Source organism: Dasypus novemcinctus, chromosome 3 (assembly GCF_030445035.2).
Source record: "Dasypus novemcinctus isolate mDasNov1 chromosome 3, mDasNov1.1.hap2, whole genome shotgun sequence".
NCBI classification, from domain to species: Eukaryota; Metazoa; Chordata; class Mammalia; order Cingulata; family Dasypodidae; genus Dasypus; species Dasypus novemcinctus.
The window spans coordinates 97,380,682-97,400,089 of NC_080675.1; the positions used below are offsets into that span (position 1 = coordinate 97,380,682).

At 36.8% G+C, this 19,408-nt stretch overlaps 1 protein-coding gene across 1 annotated transcript; it reads right to left on the bottom strand.

Annotated features, from left to right (window-relative positions):
• Positions 1-15,937: 15,937 nt before the first annotated feature.
• Positions 15,938-16,891, bottom strand: LOC101441658 (olfactory receptor 11G2-like). Its single transcript, XM_004482724.1, has one exon. It carries the CDS (start codon positions 16,889-16,891, stop codon positions 15,938-15,940), a length of 954 nt encoding a protein of 317 aa, XP_004482781.1.
• Between the last annotated feature and the right edge of the window lie 2,517 nt (positions 16,892-19,408).

Genomic DNA, 19,408 nt, shown 5'->3' on the forward strand with positions numbered 1-19,408 from the left:
CTTTTACTGAACCTGTGGTTGGCACTTAGGGATGGTCCATACATAGGAGACTTGAATCTCTGGACTGCCCATGTGCCAGTTGGGCCCTGAGCCTCAGCAGAATGGCAACTCCTACTCTCTGGTTCATTGGTTTTACCCAGGTCAGCTAACAGGGAAGTGAAGATGGTCAACCACCACACCAGGGAATCAATAGTGCCTACAACTGAAAGCAGAGGAATTGCATCCATCATCCATGTGGAATCTAAGCCCCCTCTTGATTTAGAGGTGGAGGGGACATCACCAACCCAGGGTCCACAGAATGGAGGAATAAAATATGGACTAGAGTGGACTTACTGATATTTTACTATAAAACTACTGCGATGAGTAATAGAAGAAATTTTAGGATCGAGGTGGAGAAAGTGGCCACAGTATTTGCTGAGGGCAGGGAGAGGTTAGAAGAGATGTGATGTGGGGGTATTTTTGGGATTTTGAGTTGTCCTTAATGATATTGCAGGGTCAGATGCTGGACCTTATATATCCTGCCATAACCCACTGAATGTACTGGGGGAGAGGGCGAACTACAGGTTGAACTATTATCTGTGTAATGCAGCAGCGCCCCAAAATGTGTTCACAGAGTACGGTGAGTGTGCTGCAATGATGAGGGAGGTTGTTGGTGTGGAAGAAGTGGGGTGGGGGTTGGGGGGTATATAGGAACCTCTTATATTTTTTATTGTAACTTTTTTTGGTGGTGTATATATCTTCAAAAAATACAATTTGCAAAAATGATGTGGTGGGTTATATGGGAACCTCTTATGTTTCTTGTTTTTTTATGTTTTTCTAATGTAATATTCCTTGTGATCTATTAACTTTAATTAAAAAAATAAAAAAAACCCAACATCAAAAACCCCCAACTCTGAACCTTGCCATGCCTTTTATCTGAGTCCCCATCCACCAAGAGTGGGCCCTAATGACATGACCCAATCAAAGCCCTGGTCATAATCATGCCCAGGTACAGACCAGATTACAAATATAATCAAATATCTATTTTTGGAATTCATAACCATATCAAACTGCTACAGTGTGTTATAGGGCTTCCTCTTCCTTCTTTTTCATATGGATATCTAGTTTTTCTAATATCATTTCTTTTTTTATTGTCTTTTTTAAAAGGATACATAGATCACAAAAATATTACATTATAAAATATGAGTTTCTCACACACATACCCCCACTCCTCCCATATCAACAACCTTTTTCATCATTGTGGCACATTCATTGTATTTGGTGAATATATTTTGGAGCACTGCTGAGGAGATTATTCTTCTCCAGTGAGTGGTGGAGTTGGCTTTTGTCAAAAATCAATTGAGCAGAGATGTGTCTATTTCTGAACTCTCCATTCAGTTCCATTTGTCTATATATCTATCCTTTTGCCAGTACCATGCTGTTTTGACCACTGTAGCTAACAATAAGGTTTTTGAAGAATTAAATTGAACTTTATTTTAAATCATCATAAAATCTGCTTTTTAATTTTTTTAATTTTTAAAGGAGCTTTAGATTACATAAATATTACATAAAAAATATAAGGGATTTCCATATGCCCCCCACCCTCCCCATCTCACACTTTCCCACATTAACAACATCCTAATGTGGTACGTTTTTTACAATTGATGAACACATATGGAAAAATTGTTACTAACCATGGACTACATTATAGTTTACATTATAGTTTACACTCTATTCTGCACAATTTTGTAGGTTATGCCAAAATATACAATGGCATGTATCTGTCACTGCAATGTCATGCAGGACAACTCTTATGTCTTGAAAATGTCCTCATATTACACCTATTCTTCCCTCTTCACCCCTCAGAATCTCTGGTGGCCACTGACTTTATATCAATGATAAGAGTGTTTCCATTGCTGGAATAATAAGTCTATAGTAGAATAATAATATGTCTATTTTAGCCCATCCTTCATCCCCAATCTTGAGGATTTTGGGATGGTAATGCCCACTCTGCTTCTAACTGAGAGGGAGCTTAGATCCCATGGGGCAGATGGGTGGAGCTATTGTGCATGCTGTTGCAGACACTCTGTTCCTTGAGATGGATGTTGTCCATCATCATCTCCTTGTTAGCTGTCCTGGGTGAGTTCAATGAACTAGAGAGTAGGTGTTGCAATTCTGCTGAAATTCAAGGCTCAGCTGGCACCTGGATAGACCAAAGATTTAAGTCTTTGGGACATATATTTATCAAGTATAGAGTTAATTATAGGTTCAAATAAAAGGGGTAGAAGAGCCATGTGTAGAGAACCTATAAATGAGTCTAGCTCTGTTACACTAGGGAGCATAAATTTCAAAGTAAGGCCTACTGACAGGGTGCTGAATTCTTGAACTTTCTACCCTACTTATAGTCTCTGGATGTCTCTAAAGCCCTCAGAAGTTCTGCTATTTGAGGCACTGTTTACTATGGCAGGCAATGAGATCCTGCTGAGAAGTACATAACTAACATCTGGAATGGCCTCCTGACTCACTTCGAAATGTCTTAGCCATAAAAACTCATTTTATTCACCTTTTCCCCCTTTTAGTCAAGGTCTTTTTGAAGATGCATTGCTAGTTGGAGCTTGATAAGACTCCCTTGGTGCCAGGGAGGCTCATCCCTGGGAGTCATGTCCTATGCTGGGGGGAATGTAGTGCATTTATATGCTGGGTTTGGCTTAGAGAAAGGCCACATTTGAGCGACAAGGGTGCTCTCAGGAAGTAGCTCTTAGGCAGTATGTAATACTAGACTAAGTTTTAATTTCACATTATAAGGTTAATATGAACTATCATTAATATCAAGGGCCTGGCATAATGGTATGTCTTCCTTCACTAGGCACTGCCCTTGCACTTGGGGGATTCTTGCTGTTTTATTAGAGAATGTAGCAGGACTTCCCAGGTTGGGAATTCAATATTCTTTTGATTGTTGTGTGGATCTCTACCCACTGAGACAACACCCCATGAATACTTGAACGTATTCATATGCCTTAAAGGCATGCCCCCAGTGAACCCCTTCCCATTCACCTCCCCATCAATATTGCTCCACACCACTGATCCTCCATTGTCACTGTTATGACCCTTCTGTGATCCAAAACCTCTCCAAAAGTGAATCCAACAATATAACCTAATAAAATTAATAACAAAATGAAATAATTTAAAATATAACCAATAAAATACAAAATTAAAAAAAAATTGAAATAATACAAATTTTTTTAGACCTTGTGTCCTTCATTACTGTAAGATCTGTTGTCTTGTAAGTAGAGCAATATTTTCTTCCATATATTCCCCCTAAGTCATTTTTTTTTCATTTTATCTTCAAAGAAGCTTTAAGATACAGAGACGTCACATAGGGAATATAGGATTCTCATATACCCAAAAGCCTTACCCTTTCCCCCTCTTCCCTATCAATACCACTTTATGTGTGGATGATACATTTGTTATAATTGTATACAAATATTGATGTATTGATATGAACCATGGTCAATTGTTTATATTATGGTTTACATTTTGGATCATACATTTTTATAGGTTTTGACAAAATTTGCAGTGGCCTGTATCCATTATTGCCAGATATTACTGAACAATTCTAATACCCTAAAAATGCCCTATGTTCCATCTATTCTATTCTTTCCTACCCATTCCCTTGGAAACTATGGGTAACCACTAAGTTTTCATTTTTGAAGAATAAGATTCATAGTTAATTGCAATAATATTGAAGGCTTGACATATTGGTCTGTTTTCTTTTATTAGGCACTTCCTATTGTTCTCGGGGGATTCCTGTCCCTCTAATTGGGAACATATTAGGACTCCCCAAGATAGGGGTTGATATTTTCTTGTTTATTGTGTGGGTCTCCACCCACTGATATAATACACTATGACAAGGTGAATGCTTACATATTCCATAGATGCCTGCTGCAGGTGCTCCTGTCCCATATACACACAACCCACATCCAACAACCTACTCCAGTAACCCTCCCCTGCCATATGTGCCAAAAGAACATTCCTAACATTGTAGTTTTAACCACAGACCTGTAAATCCCCAGAAATTCCCTGACTCTTTTCCCAACCCTCCTTCCCCCAGTTCCATGCATAGTCTAACCCAACTCCCCCTCCACACTCTACCTCACAGACCAGCACTACTGAACGCAATCACATGACTGCATCACTGTCTAGTAATAAGTTTTAAGTTTGGGAAGTGTGAGTCCTCTAAGTTCATTCTTTTTCAAGATGTTTTTGGGTATTCAGAGTGCTTTACCCTTCAAAATAAATTTGATGATTGACTTAAATTTTTGCAAAGGAGGATGTTGGAATTTCATTTGTGATTGTGTTGAATCTGTAAATCATTTTGGGTAAAATTGATATCTACCAGTCTATGAGCATGGAATTTAGATTTCTTTGATTTCTTTTAGGAAAGTTTTGAAGTTTTCCATACACAAGTCCTTTACATACTTGGTTAATTTTTTTCCTAGATATTTTATTCTTTTAGTTGCAATTATAAATGGAATTTTTTTCTTGGTTTCTTCTTAAGATTGTTCACTACTAATGTATAGAAACATTACTGCCTTTTTTGTGTTGATCTTGTACCCCACCTCTTTGTTGAATTTATTTATTAACTCCAGTAGCTTTGTTGTAGATTTTGGAGGACTTTCTACATATATTCATGTCACCTTCATTTAGTGAAAATTTTACTTCTTCCTTTCTAATTTGAATGCCTTTTATTTTTTCTTGCCTAATTGTTCTGGCTGGAACTTCCAGCACAATGTTGAATAACAGTGGTGACAGTGGGCACCCTTGTCTAGATTCCAGTTCATAGATGGAAACTTTCAGTCTTTCACCACTGAGTATGATACTAGCAGTGGGTTTTTCATATGAGGAAGTTCCCACTAATACTACTTTTTAAAGTTTTTTTTTATTAAGAAAGAATGGTGGATTTTTTCATAATTTCTTTCCTGCATCAATTGAAATGAACCTGTGTTTTTCCCCCATCATTCTGTTAATATGGTGTATTACATTAATTGGTTTTCTTATATTGAACTATCCTTGTATAAGTGGGATAAATTCCACTTGATCTTGGTGTACAATTCTTTTAATGTGCTGTTGGATTCAGTTTGCTAGTATTTTGTTGAGGATTTTTGCATGTACATTTGTAAGAGATATTGGTCTGTAACATTTTTCTTGTAGTGTCTTTATCTTGCTTTTGTATTGGGGTGACGTTGACCTCATAGAATGAGTTAGGTTTCCTCCTCTTCAATTTTTTTTGCAAGAGTTGAGCATGATTGATGTTAATTCTTCTTGGATTGTTTGGTTAGAATTCATCTGTGAAGTTATCTCGTCTTGGGCTTTTCTTTGTTGGAAGGTTTTGATGACTGATTTAATCTCTTTATCTGTAATTGCTCTGTTGTTATCTTCTGTTTCTTCCAGGGTCAATGTAGGTTTTTGTGTGTTTCTAGGAATTGGTCCATTTCCTCTAGGTTGTCTAATTTGTTGGCATACAGTTATTCAGAGTATCCTCTTATGATCCTTTCTATTTTGGTGAGGTTAATAGCAATGTTCCCCTTTCATTTCTTGCTTTATTAATTTGTACTATGTCTCTTTTTTTTTATCAGTCTAACTAAATGTTTTTCAATTTTACTAATATCTTCAAAGAACCAAAATTTTTTTTTGTAAATTCTCTCTATTTTTTTATAATTCTCTCTTTTATTTATTTTTGCTCCAGTCTTTACTATTTCAGTCTGGTCACTGTGGGTTTAATTTGCTGATTTTTTTCTAGTTTCTTCAGTATGCTGAATTTAGCTCTTTCTTTTTTTTAAGGTAAGCATTTAGGGCTATTAATATCCTTATGTGCACTGGCTTTGTTGCATCCCATATATTTTGATATTTTGTGTTCTTGTTTTTATTTGTCTTAAGATATTTACTGTTTACTCTTGTGATTTTTTCTTTGGCCTGTTGATTGTTTAAAATCCATATATTTGTGGATTTTCCAGCTCTTTAACTTTTTTTGATTCTCAGCTTCATTCCTTTGTGGTAAGAGGAGATGCTTTGTATAATTTTCATCTTTTAAAAATTTAGTGATACTTGTTTAATAACCTAACATGTGGTCTATGCTGGAGAATGATTCATGTGCCCTTGAGAACAATGTGCATCCTACTGTTTTGGGGTGCAATGTCCTGTATATGCCTGTTAGGTCTAGTTCATTTACCATATATTTCAAGTTCTCTCTTTCCTTAGTGATCTTCTGTCTAGATATTTTACCTATTGATGAAAGTGGGTATAGTGAAGTCTCTATTATTGTTGACTATTATTGATTATTATTTTACCCTTCATTTTTGCCAGTGTTTGTCTCATGTATTCTGGGGTACTGTAGTTAGGTGCATAAATATGTATAATTGCTATTTTTTAATTGGTGGATTGACCCTTTCTTAAATATATAGTGCCCTTTGTTTTTCTGTAACAGCTTTTGTCTTAAAATCTCTTTTGTTCTTTTTGGTTACTATTTGCATGAATTGTCTTTTTCCACTTTTCACTTTCAACCTATTTGTGTCTTTGTGTCTAAGTTGAGTCTCTTGTAAAAACGAATAGTTGGATTGTGATTTTTTTTACCCTTTCAAGCAATCTGTGTCTTTTGATTGGGGAGTTTAAACCATTAACACTCAGTTTTATTACTGTAAAGGAAGTACTTACTTCAGTCATTTTGTACTTTGGTTTTTATGTGCTATACCTTTTTTTTTTTTCCCTTTATTGCAGCCTCCTTTTCTGTATAGTTGATGTTTTGCTATGTCTGCTTGACCCCTTTCTCATTTACATTTCTGTATGTTTTAATGTACTTTTTTTGTGGTTGCCCTGGGCATTATATTATACAACCTAAGTCTATAACCTACTAATTAAAAAAGATACAAACACAACGTCAATAGCTTGCATGTTCTCTGCTCCCATTTCTCTTCATTTCCCTTCTTTATGTTGTTTTTGTTCCATATTTTTATTTATTTTGCATGTCCTTTATCAGGAAATATTATTTCTTATTCAATTGTATTTTGATTCCTACAGGAACTAAAGTGTAGAGTTATATATTGAAGATACAGAAATATTGGATTTTGCATTTACCCATTTAGTTACTTTTACTAAAGATCTTCACTTCTTCATACTGCTCCAAGCTATTGTCTCCTGTCTTTTCCTCTCAATCTGAAGAACTTTCTTTGGCAATTCTTGTAGAGCAGGTCTTTTGGTGACAAATTCTCTCAGTTTCTGTTTATCTGTGAATGTTTCAAACTCTCCCACTCTTTTGAAGTACAGTTTTGGTAGATAAAGAATTTTTGACTGGTAGTTTTTCTCTTTCAGAACTTTAAATACATCCTGTCACTGCTTTTTTGTCTTCGTCGCTTCTGATAAGAAATTGGCACTTTGTCTTACAGAGGATCCCTTGTAAATGATAAACCACTTTTGTTGTAGCTTTCAAAATTTTCTCTTTATCTATAGCATTTGGCATTCTGATTATTATATGTCTTGGAGTAAGTCTATTAGGGTTTATCCTGCTTGGATTGCATTGCATTTCTTGGGCATATAAATTTATGTCTTTCATAACGGTTGGGAAATTTTAGTCATTATTTCCTCAAATACTCTTTTTTTTTTTTTTTTAAGATTTATTTATTTATTTATTCCCCCTCCCCACTCCGGTTGTCTGTTGTCTGTGTCTGTTTGTTGCATCTTCTTTGTCCACTTCTGTTGAAATCTGCGGCATGGGAATCTGTGTTTCTTTTGGTTGCGTTATCTGGTTGTGTCAGCTCTCCGTGTGTGGCACCATTCCTGGGCAGGCTGCACTTTCTTTTGTGCTGGGCGGCTCTCCTTACGGGGCGCACTCCTTGGACGTGGGGCTCCCCTACGCGGGGCACACCCCCGTGTGGCAGGGCACTCCTGGCACGCATCAGCACTGTGCATGGGCCAGCTCCACATGTGTCAAGGAGGCCCGGGGGTTTGAACCATGGACCTCCCATGTGGTAGATGGACACCCTAACCACTGGGCTAAGTCCACCGTCATATTTCCTCAAATATTCCTTCTGCTTCTTTTCCCTTCTCTTCTCCTTCTTGTACTCCATGATACATATGTTAGTTCACATCATGCTGATGCTGTCATACAAGTTGCTTACACACTTTAATTCTTTCTTCTCCCTTTTCAGTATTTTAAATTTCCATTAATGTGCTTTTCATCCCATTCTTTCTATTAGGTTTCTTTTTAAACTTTTTAATTCCTCTTATTGCTCACACATTGTTTTCTTAATATCCCTTAGCTTTATATACATATTTAATTTCTATACTATTTTACTGCATCTCCTTGAATTAAGAGTTTTGTTTGAACTTCTTTAATTAGTTGTTCCAAAGTCTGTGTCTCCTCTGACATTTTAATGTATTCCCTTGATTGAGCTATATCTTCCTGTTTCTTAGTACAGTTTATAATTTTGTTTGGTGATGTCTGGGCATTTTATTATTTTGATGTGCTATCTCTGAAGATCATTTTCTCCCTCTTGCTCAAGGTTTTATTTCATGTTGACTGTGTGTTGTGACTCTTTTTTAATGCTTGGTCTTGTTTATACTGGAACTTCAGAGTAGCCAGTGATTGTTCAGATTTTCTGAAGTTTTCTGAACCTGATTCTTGTCTGGACATGTGATACAGCTTTTAAGTTGCTCTTTTATGTTTAATTGTTTCAACTCTAGGAGAAAGCTTCCTTCCCTCTGTTCATTCTCTGAGAATCCTGATGTGTTCTGATTTTCTGTTTGTGTGTGCATGTGCATTTGCAGTATTTTATCCTGAGCTCCCATGATATGTTCAACTCCTCTTCCTCACTTGATACTCCCTTTTCATTATATTTTTTCTTCTGGGACCTTTCCAGCACTTCAATTTCTCCCTTTTTTGTGTGAGGCTTTTCTGCAGCCAGATTGGTTCAATGTTCAAAATGTCACTTTTCCCCCCTTTTAAATAGTCCACAACCAGAGACCAGGTTGAGTATGTGCACTTGTTGCCAACAGCTGATGCAGGTCTCTTGTATTTTCTGGGGGTCCTTTTGCATGCATGTGTTTGCTGGTCACTTGGGTTATGGATCACTGAAGACCTGGGTCCCTGTGCCTGTATATGCATGGTGCTTTAACTTGATTTTGTGAATGGCTCTGTTGTTTGAATCCATGGCAGGGGTACCTGGGCCATATTGCCTCTGTGCAACTCCTACGCTTTATGGGACCAAGTGAGGGGGAGTGATTCAGACTGGCAGGTCTTAGTCACAGATATCCTACCTTTTATTTAGTGTTTTTTCTTTTTCTTTAATTGAGCATTTGTGGAGTCAATTTCCAGTCTCTATTGTCATCCAGATTCCAAGCAAATTGGTCTTAATTTCTTTAGCTTTGAACCACTGCCTTGTGTCCTTTCCTTTCATTCTGAAGAACTCCCTTTAGCATTGCAGATCTAGTGGTAATGAACTCCCTCAGTTTTTGTTTATCTGGGAATGTCTTAATCTTTCCTTCATTAAAAAAAATTTCACCTGATGTAAAAATATTGATTGGCAATTGTTTTCTCTCAGCACTTCAAGTATTTTTCACTGTCTTTTCCCCTCCATCTGATGAGAAGTAAGTACTTAATCTAGTTGGTACTCTCTTGTATATAACATATTTTTTTTCCTTTTGCAGCTTTTAGAACTCTATCCTTGTTATTTGTACTCAATAGTTTTACTTGTATGTGGTGTATTTCTATTCAAGTTTATCCAGTTTGGTGTCCTCTGTGCTTCTCAAATGTGCATATTCATGTCTTTTGCTAAGTTTGTGTAATTTTCTGTCATAATTTCTTTGAAAAGTCATTCTTCTCCTTTCTCTCTTTCTTCCCTTCTTGGGTTCTAATAATGTGTATATTGGTATGCTTGATGGTGTCCCACTAGTCTCTTAGGCTATTTTAGCTTTTGTAATTCCTTTTTTCTTTCTTTAACTTACCCTGACTTATTTCAATTTTCTTGTAATTGAGTTCACTGATTCTTTCTTCTGTTAGTTCCAATCTGCTGTTGAAACCTTCTTGGGAATTTTTCATTTCTATTAATGTGGTCTTCAATTCCTGTATTCTGTTTGTTCTCTTTTCAAAAGTTCTCTGTATTGAAAATTATCATTTTGTTTCATTCATTGTTTTCCTGATATCCTTTAGTTCTTTCTCTGTGTTTTCCTTCATCTCCTTGAGTATATTGAAGACAATTTCTTAAAATTCTTTTCTCAGTATGTCCTACATCATCTTCTTCATTGATATTTTTTGTTTTCGTTTTTATCTTCCTTTGGATGGGTCATCATTTCCTATTTCTTCACTTGTTTTGTACTTTTTTGTTTCACATTGTATATTTTAATATTTTAAAATGTTAATTTTGGGATTTATTCCCTGAGATGTCTGTTTCTTGAGTTTGTATCCAGCTAGAGATATGACTGAAATTTTCTTGAGTGTCAGGAGCTAACAAAATTTAGCAAACCAAACAAAACATATCTTTCACAGTATTTGCAGATTGACTTTACATCAAGTGGTGTACTTCAGAATTCAGCCCTCCTATTAGTATGGTCAGCCCAATGCAAACATGAACTGCAGGGTCATTTCTGCCTTTTATATGCCTGCATCTTGTCCTGGGACTGTGCTTGCTAGTGTAGTGGTCTTTGGAGTTCCCATGTTTACAGGAATTGGAATTCTCCCTCTACTACCCAGGAAACAAACCTCCCTCTTCTGGATATTCCTCTGCAGGAGTTAAATCAGGTAAGCCTTTGCCCCAGACTGCCTGACACAAATGCTTCTAACTCTTCTTCTTCTATCTCAAGCTGCTTTTACCCAGAAGGCAAATTTGGCAGGGGGGCACACTGGAGAGAAGTTTCCTAAGTCAGTCTTTCCCAGACAAAACAAGGCCAGTGACCCACATAGGTAGTGATGTCTGGCTCCAAATAACCCTGGAGAGGGAATGAAGGATGAGGCAGAAAGGGTGCAGGAGCTTCCACCATAGCTCCCCCAAACTGTACTTTCTTGTCTAGTCCCCTGTCCAGCAAATGCAGCCCTTCAACTGTCCACAGCTCTGAGGAAGTGTGCCATTGTCAAGTCTCCTATGCAACCTTTGTCCAGGGTGGGTTAAAATTATAGCTACCTTAGAACTGGCCCCCAGTGATCTGAAGTAGCTAATCAAAAGCAATGATCATATAACCTCAGGAAAAAGGGTTTTTATGTCCCACTTTTGCTGCATCAGTACCTTACTGCTGTCTGCTGTGAGGTTAGGGGATGGGTTATGGTTGCTTCTGTGGAGAGTGCAATTCAGTTACCACAGTTTACCAGCCTCTTCATCCTGCTCTTCCTTGAATCCTGCAGAGTATTCTATTGGATCAGGAGTTTTGAAATAGTTGATTCAGACAGTTGCATCCGGTTTAATCGTTAGTCTGGTGAAGGGACTGATTTCAGGAGCTTCCTGCTCCTCCATCTTCCGACAAAGCTCTTGATAAAAATATGTTTTCAATTTTACAATTATGACTACAAGTCATCATAGAAAAACTTTAAAACTGTAGCAGAAGGAAAAAAATGACATAATTTAACATTATTTATTTTTATTTATATTTACATTAAAAATTTGGATCATACCATACCTATGCATCACCTCACCTTGCCTCACCATTGGCTCCATTCCATTCCATTCAACTGCTAGAACTATTGTATAGCCAATGCTTTCCTTTTCAACTTTTCCTTATCACAATTCATCATAGCTGAGAGTCTTAGAAAGCTTAATGCTCTTACATAGTGTACATTGTACCTTGCATAGTGGTCTTTACTGCACCTGACCATTAATTGATCTATTTCTAGGATCCCATATGGAGGGTCTGCTTTCTAGGGTCACTTAAATTGACAATTTGTATTCATTTGGTCCCCCTTAAAAGCAAAATTTGAGTGGGTGTAGATGTTATGTATGAGAAATGATCCCAGAAAACAAGAGTGAGCAGGGAGAATGGAAGGGGAAGGAGGAAAATCCACTGTAGGGAGTGGAGACTAGATTCCAGGGACTCAGAAAAGCATAGGGACTGTCTTCTGGAAAGATAAATGTTTGAAGCATTTTTCCACTTGTACTGACCCCTACTGCACTTCAGAGCTGCATTTATGTCTGGGCTGTGAGAGCTCTAGAGGCTTCTGAGAAACTTGGAGGTAGAAATTTGAAAGATATGTGGTACTTTTTGAGTAGAACACAGTCAGCATGTGTTAAAATTTACAGGAAACTGTTGTATACAGATGCAGTTGAAAATAGAAGTTCACCAAAAGCATCTGTTACAATAACTTTCTGGTCCCATTTTAATTTACTTGATGTGTGACATTAAGGAAATTAGTGAACCTCACTAAAACTGTTATATTAATTTTTACTAATCTATTAACATGGCATTGCTAAGAACCTGCTCCAAAGGGTTGTTGTACATAATAAATGAGTGGACATCCTTAAAAAATATTTAGTGGAATAGTAGTTCCATTAAATTATCTGGGGAAAGAGACATTATCCTGTCAATTTTTAAAATATATTTTTATTTGTTTTTAAACGATACACAGATCACATAAAATGCCACATCAAAAAATATAGGAGGTTCCCACATGCCCCACTCCCCACATCCCCAACCCTTCCCACATCAACAACTTCCTTCATTAGTGTGGTATATTCATTGCAATTGATGAATACATTCTGGAGCACTGCTGTACAGCATGGATTATACTTTACATTGTAGTTTTACACTCTCTCCCAGTCGATTCAGTGGGTTATGGCAAGATATATAATGTCCTGCATCTGTCCTTGCAATATCATTCAGGACAACTCCAAGACCTGAAAATGCCCCCATATCACACCTCCTTTTCCCTCTCCCTGCCTTCAGCAATGCAACTACCATGGCCACTGTCTCCACATCAATGATATAATTTCTTCCATTGCTAGAGTCACAAGAATTCTATAGTAGAATACCAGTAAGTCTATTCTAATCCATATGCTATTCCTTCATCCTGAGGACCCTGGGGTGGCAATGCCCACTCCACCTCTCAATTGAGAGGGTGCTTTGATACCACATGCTGGTGGATGGGACTCCTATGCTCGCAGCTGTAGACTCTCAGTCCCTTGGTGTGGTGGTTGTCCATCCTCACCTCCTTGTCAGCTGATCTGGGTAAGTCCAATGAACTGGAGATTAGGTGTTGCAACACCACTGAGGCTTAGGCCCCAGCTGGCATATAGACAGCCCAGATATTCAAGTCTCCTGTGCATACACCAACCCCAGCACCAACCACAGGTTCAATAAAAGGGACAGAAGAGGCATGTGTAGAAAAGTCACATTTGAGTCCAACTCCATCACATTCAGGAGCACAAATTCCAAAGTAGGTCCCACTGGCAAGACACCAAACTCCAGAGCCATCTGCCATGACCATAGGACCTGGGTGTCTCCATAGTCTTCAGGAGCACCACTATCTGGGGTTGTATCTACTTTCTCTGAGATCCTGCTGAGACATACATAAGCGCAACCCCTCTGATGACCTCCCAACTCATTTTGAAGTCTCTTAGCCATATAAACTCATTTGTCTTTACCATTTCCCCCCTTTATTCAAAGTCTTTTTCTACATCACCAACCAGTGCTTGGTAGTAATCCCTTGGTGCCAGGAAATCTCATCCCCAGGAGTCACATCCCATGCTGGAGGAAATGCTTAGTTTGACTTAGAGAGTGACCACATTTGAGCAACATGGAGGCTTTCAGGAGGTAACTCTTAGGCACCCTGCAGCTCTAGGCCTCGTTGAACTTCCAGGTGCAACAGGCTCATAAGCATAGTCGTTAGTATCAAGGGTCCATCACTGTACCATTCTTCATTGGTCATTGCCCTTGCACTTGGGGGATTGTTACTGTTCCACTGGAGAATGCAGCAGAGCTCTCGAGGATGGGAACCCAGCACTCCCTCAGTTGTCATGTGAATCTCTACCCTCTGTGTCAATACCCAGTGAACATCAGAACATATCTATATACTCTATATGCATGCCCAGGCAAACTCCCTCCCATGAATCCCCCATCAATGACACCCCACACCAGTGTTCCTTCCCTCAAATAAAATTTGATAAAAACTCCATATCTAATATATCCATATTTGATATTAATAAAGCATATGATGTTATTGAAGGCTTTCAAGAATTGGTTTAAATTGGGTAACATGGCACTTGCTTTATTTAAATTTGGAAATTTTTTCCTTTCATATTAATTTTACATGGAGTACTAGAAATTCACCTTGGAAAACTTGATAATTGCTCACAGATTTATGTTTTTTGAGTCAAATGTAATTTTTTGATAGTAGTTGAAGGGACTGTGTAAGAAATCATCTACTCAATAGGATGGACTTATTTATATCCTTATAAATAGTTCAAACTTTAAAAATAGACAAATTGGAAATACAAATTTTGTTATCATTATATTCCCAATTTATAAATCCTAAATAAAAAAAAGTTACCAAATACCTTGGACTTTGTTCTATTAAGTGGCTGCAATCTGAAGTATAGGTAAAAGTCTTCCCGGAATATGGGAAGATTGAGCTATGAAAAGCCTAAATAATTGGTACCTAAAAATTATTACAAATGTGGAAACCACACACTTTTACAAACAATTAACAGCATGTTTTATTAAGCACCACACATTTTCATCTCTTTTTCCAATTCTGCTAAGAAAGAGAAATGACTGTAGAATGAACATACCTTAAGCCCTCAGAGGGAAATTAGATTTAAAACAATCAGAAAAACATCAACATCTTAAATCTACATTGAAGACATTTTGAATGAAGTTCTTAATTGTTAAAGTTTTTTTGCTTATAATTTGCTAAATAATTTGTCCAGGCAATTGTTTAGCCAATTATGCACTTTGCTTCTGTTAAATAAAACAAAGAAAACTTTTTTTTTTGCTTTGAAACTCCTAGAAATCCTGCCTTGAAAAGTACAGACCACCTTGCATCCTTGTAATTGGAAAGGAAATCCAATTACAGTTGTAGTTTGTGGTGTAGATGACCTTCTGAAGGCTGTTAATCGAAGTTCTGTAAATTGTATCTTATTTTCCTATAGCCTTTCATTACATTTTGAGAGTCATCCTTGAAAAAATAAATGGTCAAAGGTTAAAATAAAATGTATAATTTAACTAACAATTGTGATTTTACATACTTAAATAAAAGATCTTTGTGATATATTTTTGAGGACACTTAAATATGTGTCAGAGAACAAATACTGAAACAAAATATGGTACTGAAACTAGTCATTTTTTAAGATTGGATTTGTAGCAAAAGGAGTTAAGTCCTGACTAATGCCTGGTCCTTTTCATTTAGTTTATATCTTGACTTTGTTCTAGTTAAACAATAGTCATTAAATTTCTAATTATTGCTTTGGGTGCTCTCTGACACATCATGTTTTTTTTCATGGAAATACCAAATTTAATATCTAGCTAAGGCTATTAGTTTGTTTCCTTAAGATTCTTAGAGTAAAAACATGTACTGTTTTTTGGAGGTAGAGTGGTAAGATCATATCTGCAAGGCTGAACTTATTTCAAACAGAAATCCTCTTTTAATCAGTAACTACCAGTGGAGAATTTACTTACAGTGTTAATCCTCAAATTAGTCTATCCTTATATGTTACATCCTTATATGTTGATCCAGCTCTAAAATACAAGGCAGATTTATGATAACTTTTAGAAACTGGATTATAAATGAAGGGTTCAGTTTGCTTAAGACAATTTTATTTCTTAAATATGACTAATACATCATGCAGTGAGTAATATTTAAGAAGAAAATGGGCTTTATTATAAGAGTTCCCTAACTAAAATTACTGAATTCTGTAGAAAAATATTTTGTTATTCATGGCTTATTAAGGTAAATTGTGAAAGAACTTGGTTCACCATGACTTTCCATTTATATTTCATGAATAAACCTTTCAGGCCCAAAGACTTTCCTCAAAGCAGCCTTCATCTCCTTGTTCCTGAGGCTATAAATAAGAGGATTACAGAAGGGTGTTATCACAGCGTAAAACAATGTCACAATTTTTTGCATTTTCTCTGGGTGTCCTGAACCAGGACTAACATACATTACCATAACAGAGCCAAAAAATAGGATAACCACAGCCAGATGAGACGCACAAGTGGAGAAAGCTTTGTGTTTGCTTGCAGCTGAGGGCATCTGTAAAACAGTCAGAATCACCAGAGCATAGGAACAAAGGATAAAGAGAAAGGTGCCAGTCATAAAAATAGCATTGAAAGTAGAGTAAACAAGCTGTGTGGTGGTATCTTCAGAACAGGACAGGGTCATCAAAGGTACAGGATCACACATGAAATGGTTGATGATATTTGGGCCACAATAGGGCAACTGTGAAATGAGAACAACTGGGGTTAGGAAGAGGATGAAGCCACATGACCACCCAAAGATGACAAGGTCAGTGCACAGCTCTTTGGTCATGATGCGTGGATAATGCAGAGGACGGCAGATGGCGAGGTACCTGTCAAAGGCCATGATGCAAAGGTAGAAGCCCTCATCACACCCAAAAGAGAAGAAGAAATAGAACTGTGTAAAACAAGCCACAAAAGAGATGGACTTGCTTGTGGAGAGGAAGTTGGCCAACATGTTAGGGACAGTCGTGGTGACATAACATATTTCCAGGAAAGAGAAATTCCCCAGAAAGATGTACATGGGGGTGTGAAGGCGCTGGTCCCACCGCACAGCGCAGGCTATGGCTGCATTCCCCATCAGAGTCAGAGTGTAGGTGACTGAGAAGAGTCCGAAGAAGAGGAGCTGTATTTCTGGGCTTGAGGGAAAGCCCATGAGGATAAACTGGTTAATAGAGTTGGTGGTTTCTGTTCCAGATACATTCATTAGTCTGGAAGTCATGGAAATGACAACAGTTATTGAAGTTTAATGGAGAATGTTTTTTCCTGGAAATACCAAATTTCTTTGCCATTTATTCGATAAAGTAGCAAACAATAAGGTTTCCGCTAACACACACACACACACACACACACACAAATGTGATTTCATATGCTCCCAAAGAATATTATTTCATTTTAATAAGACGCACATAAATAATAAAAAGAAAAAACATGATTTGAGGCAAATGTTAAATAAGCTTAGGATATAGAATTACACATAACAAATGCAAACATCATTTTGATGCCACTTTACCTCTATTTGTATATATCTCATCTGTTTACCATATAGGGTATTTTATGAACAAATTGGCATATGTGAAAGTTCTTTCTAAAGAATTTATTCTAATTAGTTTATTCTAATTAGTCAGAGTGGCAAAAATAACAAAGGAAGTGCAAATCACACATTTCAAATGGCTCTTATTGTGGTCCAGAGCACAGAGAATGTTACTCTTTTCTCACATGGTGTTTTAAAGTGATGATTAGAAGGACTTTCTGGTTCCAGGATATATGACCATTCATAGGAACATACTCAGCACATGCTTGGTATATAAAAAATGCTTTCTCTCTATCCAGTCTGCTGGATTCAGCTTCATCACATGGTTCAAAATTTTGTTACACCCCTATATGAATGTATGATCTAGATATGCCATTTGAGGGTCAACTGACTTTAAGGAAAGCTGCTGATGAAGTGATTCAATTGCTGAATGTGGGTAGACTTGGCCAATTGTGCTGCAAAATCGTTGTAAAGTAGATAAAAGCTTTTTAATTGTGTGTATGTTTCCATATTACTTTCTTTATAGTTGCTTTCTATGCTTGCCCTTTTTTCTTTTATACATATATCTGGTACTTTTTAAAGATCCTTCTTAGGCATTTTCTATTGGAACAACCTTGAAACATGCATGTCTTGCTTCACTCACTCCTCGTACAGCTTCCTCAGTTTTTTATTGTTGAATCATCGTTTAACCTTTGTACATCTTATTCCCTTAAAACCCAACCCTTGGTTGTCACATTTGGCTCCTAAAATGGAAGCACTGCTACTTATATAGTCTCATTGCCTATGGGGTTATTCAGATTGTGTCTATTACATCTGCATGCAACCTGTCCCTTCAGTCTATTCATTGTCCATATTGATCACATCATATCAGTGGCAATGTAGTCTCAATACCATAATTTCTCAAATTATTAGAAGTTTTTGTTTGTTTATTTTTGTTCTGGTAAACAAAGATTCGACCTTTATCTGTTGTGATTGTATAGTACAATTCATATAAGGCATATTTAGGATTTTTTGTTGTCCTGAGCAATTATTGATTTTCTCAGTTGGGAATGTGTCATCTGGTCTGGATACAGTAAACTTTGTTAGTGACACTTGTCATTCCCAAACAATTCTAGAAATGAAAAAAAGTGCCTCCAAGTTGAGAATGTTTGTATTGCACTTATGTACAGATTCTGAGTACTAAATATTCATAAGCGAAAAGAGAAAAAGCATAATATGAATGCTAATGTAAGAGGCAGTTGATATTAACTTTCAAAAATACCCTTACCTGTGGGATGACCACAAATTAATTCTACTGGACCCTTTTTCAAAGAAAAAAATCACCCAGCCACACATCTTAGTGGTTATCTAATTTCTTTATAAATTGTTTGATTGATATGTAAAACTCATTTTATATTTTGTCCTTTACACTCTGACCTGTATCCTATTTCCTCAGGTCTCTTCTCTCAGCTATCTCAATTCATCGTTTTCACTGATAAAGGGAGTCTAAGAGTGGTATATCAAATTCACATCCAAACTCACCCTGTTTGGCTCTCCTATTTGTTTCTTGAGGATAATAATTGTATAAAGTCACAGTCTAAAGAAGGTCTTATGAATTCAATGAACAAAATGCACACAGATGAATTTTGTCATTTAAAGATGACTTGTTTTACATAAAACCAAAACATATTAAACTTGTGAAACTGAGGGCCTGGGGAAATGATATCCATGGTATTAAAGATTTATTATATTCTCTCTATTGAAGAAGAAGAAGAAGAAAAAGATCATAGTATTGGTAGTAAATCCACCAGTAATTTATCAATTACAAATTTCAAATGAAATCGTCAGGCCTCTTTGTAAACATTACTCAATAATATTTTAAAGAGGTGTAGAAACTAGATAAAAATATTACCCAAAACTTGGGGAAACAGAAATTATTTTTAAGCTTCTCTGCCTGCATTTTATTCTAATCAAACATTTGCATCTTCCCAGTAAATCCATTCATGCAGAAAATCCTGCACTTATTGCAATATAGTATACAATTCTATATATTGGATATGTGTCTAGAAGAAAGGTCACAGAGGAGAATTAACATATTACCCCACAGGGTGAGAAGCATATGTAGGACTTCTGAAGAATTGGATGATCCAGTTTATAGTCTGCCATGAGTTGCAAAGAGTGAACCTTGAAAGATTTTTTCTCCCCAGCTTC